This window comes from Notolepis coatsorum, assembly GCF_963971535.1.
Source record: "Notolepis coatsorum genome assembly, chromosome: 11".
Taxonomy (NCBI): domain Eukaryota; kingdom Metazoa; phylum Chordata; class Actinopteri; order Aulopiformes; family Paralepididae; genus Notolepis; species Notolepis coatsorum.
This window is the reverse complement of record NC_140175.1, coordinates 53208215-53222422: the sequence shown is the minus strand read 5'-3', so window position 1 is coordinate 53222422 and position 14208 is coordinate 53208215. Positions and strand designations below refer to the sequence as shown.

Below are 14208 nucleotides of genomic sequence, written 5' to 3'. Positions count from 1 at the left end.
GGAAGGAGAGGGTAGGGAGTGTTTTTTGTATGGGGTTGCTATTATGTTTTGTTCTGTTTTTTATTATGATGATCTATGTTTTATTATGATGCTCTATGTTTTATTATGATGCTCTATGTTTTATTATGATGCTCTATGTTTTATTATGATGCTCTGTTTTAGTATGTTTTATTATGATGCTCTATGTTTTATGATGTCTGTCCATGTCCAAAATCAGGGACCATGATGGAAATAAGTGCTTGCACTTTCTCATGTTTTTATCCCTTGGATGCTGTCTTTTACTCCACAATAAAAATCAATCAATCAATCAATCACGTCTCTTTTGCCGAGATAATCCATCCACCTGACAGCATGATTATTGCACAGGTAGGTCTGGTATACATTCTAGTTTATTTACCAGTGTTGTGGCTATGTTTGTGAAGAAAATGTTTAAGTAATTGGCCACATCCAGGGCGGCTGGGTGGCGCAGCGGACATTGCGCTCATCACCAACACAAGAGACACCAGGTTCGACTCCGGCTGTCGGCGTTGCCTCCGGCTTGGGCCAGCCGTCATGCTAACTCAATTGGCGGAGTTGGCGGGTGGAAGTCGATGGGTGGTAATCTGGACGTTGTGGACAGCGACTCCTACAGGTCGGTTGGGGACGCCTGCACAGCAGAGACAGGAAATGGCGGGGTAGTGTGAGCCTCCCACATGTTACACCTCGCCAATGAGAGTCCACGCTGGCAGGTGAAAAGATGTGACAGGCTGCCTCCACATGTATCGGAGGGGACATGTGATGCAAGGCTTCTATCCTCCCTACAACCGGCCAGTGGGGGGCATATGCGAGCAACGTTCAAGACAGGGGAGGGAAGAATTGGCACAATTGGGATGGGAGAAAAATAGAAAAAGGGGATAAAAAGTGGATAAAAAAAAATAAAGTAATTGGCCACATCCAGCTTGTCTGTGATGAGCGTGTTGTCCGTCTGTATGTTTATGTTTGAAAATCTGGTTTTAAGTTTTTTACTGCAGCCAAGTTGATTATTGAGTCATTTCCAAAGTTCACTGGTTTATTTTTGTTTTCCTCAGTTTTGTCATTTATGAAATTATTTTTTGCAGTTTTGATCGTGGAGTTTACTTCATTTCTTAGTCATTATGTAAAACATTTCTAAAAACCTACCCCACTGTACCTTAATTTGTATTTGTATATTTTCGTTTTTTTTTTAATAAAACAAATAAAAATGTATAATAAACCCTATCTGTTTGATCATATTCTATGGTTTAAATATTGTAACTAGAGCGCATGCTCCGGGCAACCTGATGATGGGTTAGTTAGTCAGTGGTTGGTGGATGCTAGATCGGACGGCCCGGAAGAAAATGTTTACACTTTTATTTTTTTAGGTAGTGGGAGTGGAGTGGTTAAGGTTAGGGTTAGTGTTTATGTTCATAAACAACTTTTTTGGTTAAAATGATGACGACTTACGGCTTGGCAGCTTGGCCAAAAAACGGATGACCCCCCCCCCCCCCCCCAAATAAAACGCCGATGACCCCGTGTGATCTAGCATCAACCTTTTAGTGGTTTGGTTCTGTCGTCTGATTCGAGAGGAGACCTTGTTGTACCATCCTCTCTGCTACAATGTCACTGCCGAGGCTTCAAACAGAGTGGGAAGAGATCGACCAAGAATATCAACAGTTACAGGTGAGATATATATCAGCTAACAATGTTACTACAAGTGCGCGTTAGCTGGTTAGTTAGCCCGCTGTGTTCAGCTGTTAGCTGGCTGTTAGCATGACGTGGATGACACTGACTGACAGTAACATCAACAGTGAGCTTGCTAGCTACCGTTAGCTCACTGTATCTACTTCTCGATTCACATTCAGGCAATCGATGGGTGAATTCATTAATAGACTTGAGCATAAAAAATAGGCCATCCCGTGGGAGCATGTCGTCGTGTTTCAGTCATTGATTTGTTAATTAACTTTCCTTTTACAGTATCCCAATGTGTGCTAACGTTAGCTGTGCCATACAGGTAACGGACCTAGCTAACTTAACAGTGACAACACACTTGCTTATACGGTTTTGCCCCAATAATAATCATTGACTGCTGTGACCAAATGCAACAGCAGCATCTCTGTTTAGCTAAAGTTAGCAAAGCAATGTCGGCTCGCGCTAACTTTAACTTTACTTATGATTAATTGAAAATGGGGGATGTAAACAAGACGAAAGTCTTTCTCTGGTCTGCATCCCCTTAACAATTGTATGTATTGAGCTGTACTGTATTGTACCCATTCTGCAATATGTTAATAAAGTTTTCAATCAATCACACCAAATTGGGCATGATGCCAACTAGTGGTGAGACTTGTGGTTCACACATGATTTTGTATGTGGTCTGTAAGAGTGGACATTAATTTATATTACTTTAATATTTGGTGGTTCAGCTGTTTTAAAGGTGCACTGTGCAGTTTTGCGAGAGTCGTAGAAGTGAATAATTTCTAAGGTATATTTTCCTAACTGAATAAACAAGTTAGTCCTCAGGAAAATTGGATCCATGGACTGTTTGAAGCTAGAAAACGACTTGAAAAATTACTATTTTATTGCTGTCATAATAAGGCAGCCAGGGCCCGCAATTTTCTTAACAAACAATATTCGCCATACGGTTGGTTCACAGTGCCTAAAAATATTTTGTTTTCATTTATGATAACATAAGATGGAATAATTCTAATTATAGTAACTGTCCTTTGCAAGGCTCTGAAAACAAATCCCGCATAGTGCAGATTTAAAGACCAACTGTAGTAGGAACCAGACTGACTATCCTTTTAGAACTTTTTATGAGAAATTATATATACACAAATAAATCCAACTACACGAATAAATGCACACACCAGGAAGGAAGTTAACGTTTTTGGTATTTTAAGTGCTTCATAGAACATTTATGGAATTTTGCACTAGGGCCAAAATGTGAGCCTCAGCCTTGGATATCTTATACCATCACAGGTTAAACATATATTTACCTTTTTTTTTAAACTACCGTAGGCGTGAGAACTAGGGATGCACCGATATGAAAATTTGCGGCCGATACCGATTGTTCAAATAACACAATCGGCCGATACTGATATTTGTGCCCTGGCAAAAAAATTATTAATAATTCAACAACAATCTTTTTTTTTTGTCTATTCATTCTGTTTAAACCAATGTGGTTTTTCTTCACCTTAGGCTACACTAATATTATAGTATTATACCAGTGTTTCCCCTAAGATTTCAGGGGGGGTGGTAGGCCCTCCGAAACTACTAGTGTTGTCGCGGGGCGCGCGTGTCACGGATACGTGGTGTCAACAGTGTCGTCATAGACGCGCACAGTAAGGTGGTTGTTAGTATCGGTGCATTTCTCTACACTGAGCTGAAATGAAACGATTGCACATAAATTAGGTAAATAAATATTAATATTTATTTACAACACATAAATTTACTTATTTACAATTATACATACAGTAGTGACAACACACATATTAACTATTTACAATACAGGGAGGAACATGCAACACTCATAACTATTTACAACCAGTGTCAGAGCGAGCGCACTCAAGTTGTTCGGAAATTCTGAGGGCTCAGAGGGCACACTGGACGCTCTGACTGAAGAGTCAGTTTATCAAAGCGGAGCAGATTTTCAGAGTGAATTTATTAACTCACCTTAACTAGGGACTTATGAAATCCATTTTATCTTTTCCTTTTTTCGGATATGAATTGTCCTGTTTTCCGATTTCTCGGTTTTTAATTGTCCTGTTTTCGGATTTATCTGATTTTATATTTTTTCCTTTGGATTTAACCAAAAAACAATACAAAATTAACAGTGCCAGTGCAGTTCAGTGCACTGCCAGTTCAGTTATGAGGTTTATTTTTTTCAGTTCAATGCAGTTCAACTGCTAGTGCAGTGCAATAACAAAATAATAATTAAACAATTAAATAATACAAAATACCAGTGCTCTGTTTTATATAGCCTGGTATTAGACCAATATCTCATACCAGTGCTGTGTTTTATACCCTGGTATCATATTCCATACCAGTGCTCTGTTTTATAGCCTGGTATTATTAGACCAATATCTCATACCAGTACTCTTGTTTTAGCCTGGTATCGTATCTCATACCAGTACTCTGTTTTAGCCTGGTATCATATCTCATACCAGTACTCTGTTTTATAGCCTGGTATCATATCCCATACCAGTACTCTGTTTTATAGCCTGGTATCATATATCATACCAGTACTCTGTTTAGCCTGGTATCATATATCATACCAGTACTCTGTTTAGCCTGGTATCATCATATCTCATACCAGTGCTCTGTTTAGCCTGGTATCATATCTCATACCAGTGCTCTGTTTAGCCTGGTATCATATCTCATACCACTACTCTATTTAGCCTGGTATCATATATCATACGGCCTGGTATCATCATATCTCATACCAGTGCTCTGTTTAGCCTGGTATCATATCTCATACCAGTACTCTGTTTAGCCTGGTGTCATATATCATACCAGTACTCTGTTTAGCCTGGTATCATCATTAGGGCTGCAACTAATGACTAATTTGGTAGTCGACTAATCTGTCAATTATTTTTTCGATTAGTCGACTAATCGAAAACCAATTATGTAAACAAAACAATTTTTTTTTTTTTTTTTTTTAAACTACCTATCTTTGTGAAAGTGGCTTCTCAGCTCTGGTCCAGCTGAAGACAGAGCAGAGGAACAGATTGGACATTGAGCATGACCTCAGAGTTGCTTGTCTACCATCACCCCAGACTTTGAGACTCTTGTCAGGACCAAACAACAACATCATAACATGATGATCCCATAGCAAATTAAAATAATGACTCATGAAACATTTGAATTTGGATCTTAAGCCACTTTAAATGAAAATGTATTTGAAGAACAATACAGCAATCACTCATAACAAGATAAATAAATTAAATAATACAAATTAAAGTGGAAGTGTACTTTAAATAACTAAAAAAATAATAATAAAAAATAAATAACTAGCAGCATCTGCCCCCAGCACCGCGGCTGATGGGGCTGTAACTTGGTCCAGGACCAGGAGGGTGACGTGGAACAGCTGTAAGGGGAGAGGGGGATGAGTCAGATCAGACAGACTTCTAGGTCTTTTGTTTGCTGTGTGTGAGAGGAGTCCGTGTGTGTGTGTGTGTGTGTGTGTCTTACTCTGATCGCTGTGTGAGTGAGAGGTGTGTACTGTGTAATTTGTGTATGTGTGTGTGTCTTACTCTGATCGCTGTGTGTGAGTGAGAGGAGTGTGAATGTGTGTGTCTTACTCTGATCGCTGTGTGTGTGAGAGAGAGGAGTGTGAATGTGTGTGTGTCTTACTCTGATCGCTGTGTGTGAGTGAGAGGAGTGTGTATGTGTGTGTGTCTTACTCTGATCGCTGTGTGTGAGTGAGAGGAGTGTGTATGTGTGTGTCTTACTCTGATCGCTGTGTGTGAGTGAGAGGAGTGCGTGTGTAATGTATTGTGTGTCTAGTCTGATCATCATCTCCTGCAGGGGAACAATGTTTTCAATGTCCAAAATTTGCTATGGGATCATCATGTTATGATGTTGTCTGGAACCCTGAGAAGCCACTCTCACAAAGATAGGTAGTGCAAAAAAAAAATAAAAATTTTAATGACGCAACAATTTCTCGTCGACGATTTTTTATAATCTACGTCGTCGATTATGTCGACTAATCGTTGCAGCCCTAATCATCATATCTCATACCAGTACTCTGTTTTAGCCTGGTATCATATCCCATACCAGTACTCTGTTTTATAGCCTGGTGGTATTAGACCAATATAATACTATTTTATACAACGGCATGCAAATTTCTCGATTCTGATTGGCCATTCACACGTCTTTATTGGCAACAATCCACGGTCCTGGGCTCAGGACCCGCCCACAACCGAATCACATAACCCTCCCCGGCTCACTCCGGGAGAAAACAAGATCGCGGACAACAAATGGTTATGTTGAAAGCACCATAACGACTAAATATGAAGCGATTCTGTCAAGGGGAATGTGTTAGTCCTTTAAACAATGTTGGATGATGTAATTGATGGGTCTTGACTCAATCTAGAACAAAAGAAAAATCGCGGATTGATTGATAGATTAATTGATTGATTTAAATTTCTTCCTTCCTACTTTCTACTGACTGCAGCGTTCTCTCACACTGTCCGACGCTGGCGTACCCACAAACACACACACACACACACACACACACACACACACACACACACACGCACACACACACTGTGACACACACACACACTCCTGTCTGCAACAGCGGGGGAGTCAGACTGAGAGAGAAGCAGCGCTGTTTTAAGTGAGCATGGTCTATTGAATTGATTGATTGGTTGATTGCTAATTTTATTACTGTACCCTACTGTACCCCTGGTTTCCAACTGGTTAAGTTTAGGCTAAAAGAAATAAATAAAAAAATAGGGCGAAGAAAAGTTCTATGGAAAGTAGGTCTGCATTCCCTTAACAATTGTGTGTATTGAGCCGTATTGTATTGTACCCATTCTGCATCTGGTAATAAAATTTTCAATCAATCATTCCAATAATACACAGTTGGATGTGTTAGTTGGTTGGATGCACTTCAAGCTGCTTCCACATGAGGCAACTTCTCTCAATCATTCCAATAATACACAGTTGGATGTGTTAGTTTGGTTGGATGCACTTCAAGCTGCTTCCACATGGAGTTGTGGGAACTACTTTTTCTGGCGGATGGTTTTTTCAATAAATCTTCGATTAATGTGTGTTTATTGTATAGAAATAAGGTTGGATGAATCTGGCAGTTGTATAAAAGCTTTACACCACGTGCAGTCGTGATTTGTGACCAATAAACCATGCCTAGGGGGGTCTAACGACCCTCGGCTGCGCCTCGGGCCTAACAACCACCCCTAGGCATGGTTTATTGGTCACAAACCACTCCTGCGTGTGATGTAATGCTTAAATAGTATATGACTCATCATTAAAATAAAACATTTATCATAAATGATGTAGCTCAGCGCTCCATCAAGACGTCACCATCACTTTCGTACTAACCGTGCCCTTAATTGGATTATTTATGTTGACGAAACTGCTGAGTTATTATTCATTAAAGAAAGTTGATTTAATTAAAAAAAAAATTAATCAGATTAATCACTTTATTCAAATTGAGGATTTAGTTTAAGGATATTTATAAAAAGAAAAGAGAAAATTATTTTTTTTAATTAAAAACGAAGATTCGAACGTCCGTTCGAAAAACCCTGATGAAGTTCGAAGCCCAGAAACAGGCTTCGGGGACAGCCCTATCCCAGGGTCTTTCTTTGGCCCTATTGTGGCATATTTGATATTGTATGTCCTTTGGAGATTTTCAAAAGGACTGGCTGGTCATGGATTATCAGCCTGTTGATTCTTCTGACTTTGGCCTGTAAAGGTCTGTCGTGGATGCCGGAGGCAATAATTCGCTGGTCAACTTGGTCAAGTAGTTGGTGGTTAAAAATGTATTAGGTCAAATAGGTGATTGGCTTGAAGAGGACCGACCGGAAGTCCCTAGCCTGGGGACCCTGGAAGTGGCTCCCACATCGATATTTATACATGACAGGAAGGGGTGGGGCCAGGTAACAAGGTGGGAGGGACTGGGGAGGGGTGACCTGAAGGAGGGAGGAGGGGTGTAGTGGGGAAAATTGGGGGTGTGGGATGCCTGATTGCTTTTACCAACCGGTTCGTGTTTCCGCGTTCCCGTTTTGCGCTCTGATTGGCCACTGACGTTTCTGGTCATGTGACATGTGCGCCCAATCGTGTGACGGCAAGTACTTTGGACGGTTAAGTTTAGGCGCTCTTTCGAAGTTGGTTAGAGTTTGTCTTGGAGCAGGGCGATATCGTGTGACGGCAAGTTCTTTCGCCGGTTAAGTTTAGGCACTCTTTCGAAGTTGGTTATTAAGCTTAGAGTGTGGGGGGCAGGTGGCGCACGGAGATTACGTTCGTCACCAACACCGGGAGACACTAGGATTCGCCTGTTCGAATCCAGCTCCCGGCGTTGCTATCAGCTTGGCTGTCCTCTCACACTGATACAATTGGCTGTATCAGGGGGTGGGAAAGCTGAAGGGTGGGTCCTGGGCGTTGTGGACAGCGACCCCTACAGTTCGGTCGGGGCGCCTGCTCAGCGAGGGTTGGAACTGAGGAGAGAGATAGTGTGGCCTCCCACACGCTACACTCTCCCCGGTGAGAACCTGCGCGGCCAGGTTGGCCTGCCCCAGGCTGCACATGCGTCGGGGGGAAAGCATGTGACAGTCTCCGGTCTCCCGGACCAACAGTAGGGGAAAGTACGCAACAACCAGGAAGGGTGGGATGGGAGAAAAATCGGGGGGAAAAAAAAAGAAAAAAGCTTAGAGTGTGGATCGTAGGCGTTAGGTAGTTTGCTGCTGGTCGAGGCGGAAATGGGCGCGTCATGCGATTGGGCGCACATGTCACATGACTAGAAACGTGCGTGGCCAATCTGAGCGCAAAACGGGAACGCGGAAACGCGAACCGTTTGGTAAAACCATAGACGCGTGTGGGATAGGGGATGTAGACAGGATGTCGCCGTGGGAGAGTGTAGATGGGGAGGGAGATACAGCTTCTACCACAGGTTCCACTCATTTGAAAAGCTTAACAAATCGTATTTTTTACATTTCACCAGTTTTCCACTGTTGCCTACTTCATGCTGTTGACAGTAGGCTACTTCACATGTGCACAATTAATCTTCGCCATTGACAGTTTAATACACAGGTATGCGCTGTTTAGAACTCAAGTACTGACACTGAGGCATGCGCATGCCCAGTGTAGTGAAAGGACTTGAGATGTGTTTTCAGGAGAGCTAGATGGAAATCTTTTCTGGGGCGGCAATACAAATGCTAGTTCAGACTAAATAATTTACTCCGCTCTAAATGAAAGACGTATAAGTAAATGTAGAGAACACGCTGTCTCGTGTTCACTTAATATTTTCTTTTACACATTCACCCTATAAAATTAATACAAAATAATATTTAGGCAAATTAACTGTTAACAATATCCGGGTAATTTAAAACGACTGGTTAACCGGATGTCCTATTGCCCACCCATGGCACCCTGTTTCAGTGTTCAGCTAATGATAATACAGTGTTTGTTCACCAGGATACTCACAAAGTTTACAGACAGAAACTTGAGGAGCTCACCAACCTCCAGACCACCTGTAGCAGCGCCATCAGCAAACAGAGGAAATGTCTGCGGGACCTCCGATACAGCCTTGTCAGGTAGGTGACATAGACCTCCAACACAGCCTGGTCAGGTATGTAACATAGACCTCCAACACAGTCTGGTCAGGTAGGTGACATAGACCTCCAACACAGTCTGGTCGGGTATGTAACATAGACCTCCAACACAGCCTGGTCAGGTAGGTGACATAGACCTCCAACACAGTTTGGTCAGGTAGGTGACATAGACCTCCAACACAGCCTGGTCAGGTAGGTGACATAGACCTCCAACACAGTCTGGTCAGGTAGGTGACATATACCTCCAACACAGTCTGGTCAGGTAGGTGACATAGACCTCCAACACAGTCTGGTCAGGTAGGTGACATAGACCTCCAACACAGTCTGGTCAGGTAGGTAACATAGACCTCCAACACAGTCTGGTCAGGTAGGTGACATAGACCTCCAACACAGTCTGGTCAGGTACAGTAGGTGACATAGACCTCCAACACAGTCTGGTCAGGTAGGTGACATAGACCTCCAACACAGTCTGGTCAGGTAGGTGACATAGACCTCCAACACAGTCTGGTCAGGTAGGTAACATAGACCTCCAACACAGTCTGGTCAGGTAGGTAACATAGATCTCCAACACAGCCTGGTCAGGTAGTAACATAGATCTCCAACACAGCCTGGTCAGGTAGGTGACATAGAACTCCAACACAGTCTGGTCAGGTAGGTGACATAGAACTCCAACACAGTCTGGTCAGGTATGTAACATAGACCTCCAACACAGTCTGGTCAGGTAGGTAACATAGATCTCCAACACAGCCTGGTCAGGTAGTAACATAGACCTCCAACACAGTCTGGTCAGGTAGGTAACATAGACCTCCAACACAGTCTGGTCAGGTAGGTAACATAGATATCCAACACAGCCTGGTCAGGTAGTAACATAGATCTCCAACACAGTCTGGTCAGGTAGTAACATAGATCTCCAACACAGCCTGGTCAGGTAGGTAACATAGACCTCCAACACAGCCTGCTCAGGTAGTAACATAGATCTCCAACACAGCCTGGTCAGGTAGTAACATAGATCTCCAACACAGTCTGGTCAGGTAGTAACATAGATCTCCAACACAGTCTGGTCAGGTAGTAACATAGATCTCCAACACAGTCTGGTCAGGTAGTAACATAGATCTCCAACACAGTCTGGTCAGGTAGGTAACATAGACCTCCAACACAGCCTGCTCAGGTAGTAACATAGATCTCCAACACAGCCTGGTCAGGTAGTAACAGACCTTCAACAGAGCCTGCTCAGGCAGTAACATAGACATCCAACACAACCTGGTCAGGTTGGTACTTGGTAGCATAGACCTCCCAACGGGTAACATAGAACTCGAATACAGCCTGGTGAGATGGGTAACACAAACCTCAGACACAGTTTGGTCAGGTAGGTAACAGACCTCCAACACAGCCTGGTCAGTTTGGTAACAGACCTCCAGACACAGTTTGGTCAGTTAGGTAACAGACCTCCAACACAGCCTGGTCAGTTAGGTAACAGACCTCCAGACACAGCTTGGTCAGGTAGGTAACAGACCTCCAGCACAGCTTGGTCAGGTAGGTAACAGACCTCCAGCACAGTTTGGTCAGTTAGGTAACAGACCTCCAGCACGGCATGGTCAGTTAGGTAACGGACCTCCAGCACAGCTTGGTCAGTTAGGTAACAGACCTCCAGCACGGCATGGTCAGTTAGGTAACAGACCTCCAGACACAGTTTGGTCAGTTAGGTAACAGACCTCCAGCACGGCATGGTCAGTTAGGTAACAGACCTCCAGCACAGCTTGGTCAGTTAGGTAACAGACCTCCAACACAGCCTGGTCAGGTAGGTAACTTAGACCTCCAACCAGGTCCAGCTCCAACATAAACCTCTGATACAGCTTGGTTAGTTTGTAACGTAGACCTCCAACACAGCATTGTAGAAACATAGGCCTCAAACACAGCCTGGTGTACAGTAGGTAACATAGAAAGTTGAAAACTGATTTGAAAATCACTAAATCAGTTCTTCTCAGAGAACTTGTAATTTATTTAATTATAAATTGTCTGAGAAGAACTGGACATTTGTGGAAAAACAAACGACTCAAAAAAAACTGGAGTATTGATTTTGGCATGGCAGGGATTGAAGCATTGGGAGTATTGCTTTTGGGATGGATTACCATGGCAGGGATTGAAGCATTGGAGTATTGCTTTTGGGATGGATTACCATGGCAGGGATTGAAGTAGGGCTGGACGGTATGGTCTAAAATGTATATCACGGTATAATTTGAAGCATAGACGGTAACGGTATATATCACGCATTTCATTGTATACTTGTATGCCGTGACAAATAAAACACTTGAATCTTGAAAAAACTGTATATTAACTTATCTTAAAATGTCTATATAAATGCTTCTGAAGGGGTAAAACACTGATATGGCAGCTATTACTGTACTCTTGTATTACTAGGACATATTTCACATAGTACAGAGGTATTTTATTAAGAACATTTATTGTGCAAAACTTCAATAGAAAGGTAGGCTGCTATTATGGAGCCAGCTAACGTTAGCTTTCTGAGGCTAGTACATCGACAGGCTGCTATAGTGGAGCCAGCTAACGTTAGCTTTCTGAGGCTAGTACATCGACAGGCTGCTATAGTGGAGCCAGCTAACGTTAGCTTTCTGAGGCTAGTACATCGACAGGCTGCTATAGTGGAGCCAGCTAACGTTAGCTTTCTGAGGCTAGATCAACAGTTAACATTACATAAGGTTTTAGCGCGACGTGGGCATTCCAGAATGGCGAGGATGCAAAGCATGTTAGACGATTGGACCCGTTGCAGAGTTTACATTACACATAGAAACTGTGACTCGCGAGAGAAGTTGTCACACAGCCTTCAAACGCAGGGCGGAAGAGCTTGTTTGCGTCTAGAATTGAAGGTCCGCTCTGTCTATTATGAAATGACAATTGTGCGTTGAGCCGTTGACACGCCCACTGCGCGAAGCCTCTGTGCTCCTAAATAACTTTTCCAGTTCGCACATATCTATTATCTATGACTAATTCTATCTATTTTTAGGGGGAAATGCGAGTGAAATAGTCGCGCTGTGGTTACATGACGTCATTGCTATTTTGGAGCTGCTCTACCGGTTACAAGGTATAGTCAAAATCCATACCGTAGCGCAAATTCATACCGTTTATACCGTCCACGCCACCCCTAGATTGAAGCATTGGAGTATTGCTTTTGGGATGGATTACCATGGCAGGGATTGAAGCATTGGAGTATTGCTTTTGGGATGGATTACCATGGCAGGGGTTCATGCTTCGAAATGTTGGGAGTATTGATTTTGGCGTATATGTATGGGTGCATGGTCATGGTGGCTATGGGATACATGAAGCTGTGACCTTGACCTATAAGAGCTTATGTGTTGACGGGCACAGGGGCTGTTGCAGCTGTCTGGTTGTGAGGTCCTCGTCAACTTGTGAAGTCGGAAATGTATCATGATGTGACCAAATAATTTATACAAGGTGATCGAGTTTGAGTGCGCTACGCTACATAGGGCCTAAAAAAAATTGTTTGTTTCCGGTTGCCGACCGACCCTGCCGATTTAGGTGCGACCCACTATATTTTATGAGTTAAAAAAATATATAAAAAAAAGAAAAAAAATCAATTTTATTTCTTTTGAATAATTTTCTTTTTTAATTTTTTAGCATTTTTACAGCTTTTCTTGGTCACGCAGGACCGACAGAGGAGAGGGCGAACGGGAGGAGAGGTGGGGAGGACATGCGACAAATAACGTCGGGTGCTGGGATCGAACCCGGGGCGGCCGCGTAGGTGCGCGTGGCACTATGGTACGCGCGACAAGGGCGCCCCTGAATAAAGTTTCATAGAAATCTTAGTCAAACCTTTAGTATTATGGATATTAAACATGCTGGCAGAGTACATGCATCAATGTTGTTGTGAACATTTTAATTAAATAAAGAAATTCCCTATCCATAGTCGCCGTGGGAAAGAATAAAATAAAATAAATTCTCTACCTACCCATGGCCTTAACTGACAACCAACAGGAAACAAACAATATTTTTTGTTATGCCTAGACCCTAAAGTATGTTTGCACCACAAAAGGTGAAGGGTCACTGATGCATCACAACTTGTAAACTCTTGCCTGAGTTTACCACAGGTATTTACCACTTGGTCTGCATTTAGAGTGTAGTTTCCTGGTGGTAAACTCAGAAACTTCGGACTTAACAAGGACCTGCCGAATGCACAATGAGTCTCTGACTGACCTTATAACCAGTCTGTCTCACAGTCTGCTTGGCTGCTAACCAGTCTGTCTCTTGATTGGCTGCTAACCAGTCCCTCTGTTTTTCCAGGTGTGCAGCAACGTGTGATGAGAAAGAACGAGAGCTGATAAAAGACATCAGAAGTCAGATCAAAGAACGAGAAAATGTCTTCTTTGATATGGAAGCTTATCTGCCAAAGAAGAACGGGTCAGTGTCTGTGTTACTTACTGCATGATAAGTATATGTCTTAATGGTCTGTGTGTTGCTTACTGCATGTTAACTGCACAATGGATAATATGGTTTGTTTGTTTTTATCTCTGTTTCAGATTGTACCTGAACTTGGTCCTGGGCAATGTGAACGTAACGCTTCTCAGCAACCAGGCAAAGTACGAGACTCATTCTTTAGCCTTGATGATAACCCAGGATAGTAGTGTGTTTCTCATGGATTACTCATGCAGTCTTTACATAGATTAGAATTCATTGGCAGAGCTAACCCAGGTTGGGTTTCTGTGGAAAGATGCCAAGCTGAAAAAAAGCAGGGTTAAAATAACTAGTCTGACCCATCTCGCATCCCACCTGACCTGTTCTGCGTAATGATGATGAAAGTTGTGCAATCAGCAGGAAACATGAGAGGCCATTTATATTGTCTGCAACACATGTCAAGTTAGACCGCGCTCTCAAGATTCGACACTGG

General features: G+C 42.7%; 1 protein-coding gene across 2 annotated transcripts in view; it reads left to right on the top strand.

Moving 5' to 3' along the window:
* Nucleotides 1-1556: 1556 nt before the first annotated feature.
* The window catches only part of tmem120b (transmembrane protein 120B), a 48146-nt gene continuing 35494 nt past the window's right edge, over nucleotides 1557-14208 (top strand). For both annotated transcript variants that reach the window (XM_084324302.1, XM_084324301.1), the window contains exons 1-4: nucleotides 1557-1677; nucleotides 9151-9269; nucleotides 13605-13721; nucleotides 13841-13900. In XM_084324302.1, coding sequence (XP_084180428.1) covers nucleotides 1615-1677; nucleotides 9151-9269; nucleotides 13605-13721; nucleotides 13841-13900 — 359 coding nt within the window. In that variant the 5' untranslated portion in view covers nucleotides 1557-1614. The remainder of the gene's footprint in view (nucleotides 1678-9150; nucleotides 9270-13604; nucleotides 13722-13840; nucleotides 13901-14208) is intronic.